This window comes from Cornus florida, unplaced genomic scaffold (genome assembly GCF_030987335.1).
Source record: "Cornus florida cultivar Cherokee Brave unplaced genomic scaffold, ASM3098733v1 CherokeeBrave_3.0.0_Hap2_scaffold_222, whole genome shotgun sequence".
NCBI lineage: Eukaryota > Viridiplantae > Streptophyta > Magnoliopsida > Cornales > Cornaceae > Cornus > Cornus florida.
Genome location: NW_026775719.1, coordinates 35454 through 38224, shown reverse-complemented (window position 1 = coordinate 38224; position 2771 = coordinate 35454). Strand labels below are relative to the sequence as shown.

Here is a 2771-nt window from a genome sequence, read left to right as displayed (position 1 = left end):
ATAAAACCATTTCTTTCCCTCTTCAACCAGTCCACAATGGTCACAGGCTGATAAAACCCCTGTAAATGTGATACCAGTAGGACCAACACCAGCAGAAATCATTTCATTGAACAGACTTAGTGCTTCAAAACCAAAACCATTTGTAGCATAGCCCATTAACATAGAATTCCACGAAACTTCATCAGATTTTATCATTTGGTCAAACAGTTTGCGTCCATTATGAACAAATCCACACTTACAGTAAAAATCAATAAGAGAGGTACAAATGATCTGATCAAGTTCCAGGCCGATGCCAATGGCTCGAGCAAATACCTGTTCGCCAAGTTCAAGTGAAGAAATGCTAGCACAAGCACTGATCACACTGGCCAGGCCAAATTTGTCCATGCCCAATCCTGTCTTGTTCATCTTGCAGAAAATATCTAGTGCATCAATTGGACAACCATTTTGACTGAAACCAACTATCATTGAATTCCAAGAGATCAAGCTTTTAGTTGGCATAGTCTCAAAGATCCTTTTCGCATCTTCAATTCTACCACAATTAGAGTACACAGTGATCATACAATTGAGCAAAACTGTGTCATACACTTCAAGCTCGTCAAATAATTTGCAAGCCTCATAAGGGCTTTCACACTTGGAATATGTATCAACAAGAGCACTAGCAACAATGAGGTCATCAAAAACCCCAACTTTAAAAGTAAAAGCATGCATTTTCTTAACATTCTCAAAAATCCCTAAGCTAGTGCAGGCGCTAAAGACACTGGCAAAAGTTGAAGCATCTGCCGGAACTCCATTTTTCTGCATCTTATTGAACAAAAGTAATGCCTCATTTGCTCCGTCATTGGCAGTGTAACTGGAAATTATGGAGTTCCATAACACAACACATGGATTACTTACAAAATCAAAAATTCTTCTTGCATCACTCATTCTGCCACAATTTGCATATCCTGATATCAAGGCTGATAAAGAGAAGTCATCTGGTTCTTGCATCATATTTAACACATGGTTAGCACTATCCAGATCACCGCATTTACCATACATGTTAACAAGTGAACTTCCCAAGACCGAGTCAAATCCCACTTCAACAGTAATGATGCGACCATGAATTTGCTTCCCCCAATCAAGAGCCCCCAAATCAGCACAAGCACCAGCAACTGTCGCCAATACAAATGTATCTGCACAAGATAATTCATACGGATCAAAATTCAAACTCTTAAACAGCCTCACAGCTTCTCTTGGATGCCCATTGCTCGCATACCCATGAATAATTGAATTCCATGCAATCCCATTTTTCCTCGGCATCTCATTGAACAAGCCCCGAGCAACCTCCAACTCACCGGCCTTCGAGAACCCCGAAATGACTACATTCCACGAGAATTCATTCTTGTGCGGCATGAAATTGAATAACTCCAAAGACACGTCCTTGTTTCCGGATTTCATGTAACCTTCAATCATCGTGTTCCAAGTAAAACTATTTCTTTGGGTCATATCATCAAACAGTTTCAGTGCATCGCTCATGTTGCCACACCTCGCATACATTTGTAGGAGGCGGTTTCCGATTGTAACGACAGAATCTAGGACACCCCTTTTGAGAAATAGGAGGTGGAGTTGTCTCCCTTGTCGAATACAATGGTGGGTGTTGCAGGATTGTAGTAAACGGGCACATGAATGTAAATCAAGGTGCATTGATGATTCAGTTGATGAAGGTGGTGGTGGCTTGAGACTTGGTTACTTGATTTGAAGGTTCTAAAATTGGCGGCTAACATAAAAGAGTATAACTTCTTCGGATCGGTGAATAACAACACTCTGATCCGGCTAGGACTTGGATGTTGGACATGCTTATGACATTATTATATTTAAGTATTCAACCCATAATGTTGTATTTTTGTGGGTCCCATTGTGTTGAATAATTACTTTTCTAAACTATGAACATATTATGTTGTAACATTTAAATTAGATTTTTCCTTTAAAATAAAAAAAGTAAAAGAGAAGGGAAGGAGCAAGTGTTGAGTGTTGATACCACCAAAATCGTACATAAATTAATAAAGTCACGTTACAAGATTATTTTAAATTCGTGACCTCCGATGGTAATCGCGTTTAATACGTAGGTTTGTACACACAAATTTTGTAAATTTGCAATAGAAACAAAATATGGAGCAAAATAGAATTTTATTAATTTATGAATGTGGAGTACAGTCCTTTGTAATATCTTTTACAAAAAAAGAATGGTCCTCTGATTCGATCTCCTTATTTTTGGTTGGTTGGATCCAAGGGCTGCACGAGCTTGTTCTTGAATCACTGTGAAATTTGATGAAGAACGGCACATTATTGGATGTGCTTAATGTTCTTCACTTTTGGGTTTCGATTCTGAATTTGTGTCTGAATTCTGAATCTTTGGATTTCTGAGTCTCTGAACTTCTGAATTCTGAATTTGTGTCTGAATTTGTAGACTTCTGAATTCTGAATCCTCTCCCCTTTTTCTTCCTCCAAGCCTCTATTTATAGGCTTCTTGGATTAATAGAATGATGACACGTGTCATCTCCTGATAAGGAAAAAAACTATAACTGGGCCGGGCCGGTTATATTGTGATAATTGTCCTTAAAGATAATTATTCAAAATATATTTTATTAGGAATAATTATCGTTTCATTTAATTATCTGGGCTGGGCTAATTAAATAATTTAAGTGGACCAAGCCTGGTAAATTAAATAATTTATTTAAACATTAGGCCTATATTTAATGGGTCCATTCGTTAAAACCAAAACCCACTAAATT

At 37.7% G+C, this 2771-nt stretch overlaps 1 protein-coding gene across 1 annotated transcript; it reads right to left on the bottom strand.

The window, feature by feature from the left end:
- Positions 1–6: 6 nt before the first annotated feature.
- LOC132290090 (putative pentatricopeptide repeat-containing protein At1g77010, mitochondrial) lies at positions 7–1807 on the bottom strand (the record flags this gene model as incomplete). The annotated part of the gene is made up of 1 exon (XM_059790044.1): positions 7–1807. A coding segment is annotated over exon 1 (1677 nt), but the record flags the coding sequence as incomplete, so codon positions are not given.
- Between the last annotated feature and the right edge of the window lie 964 nt (positions 1808–2771).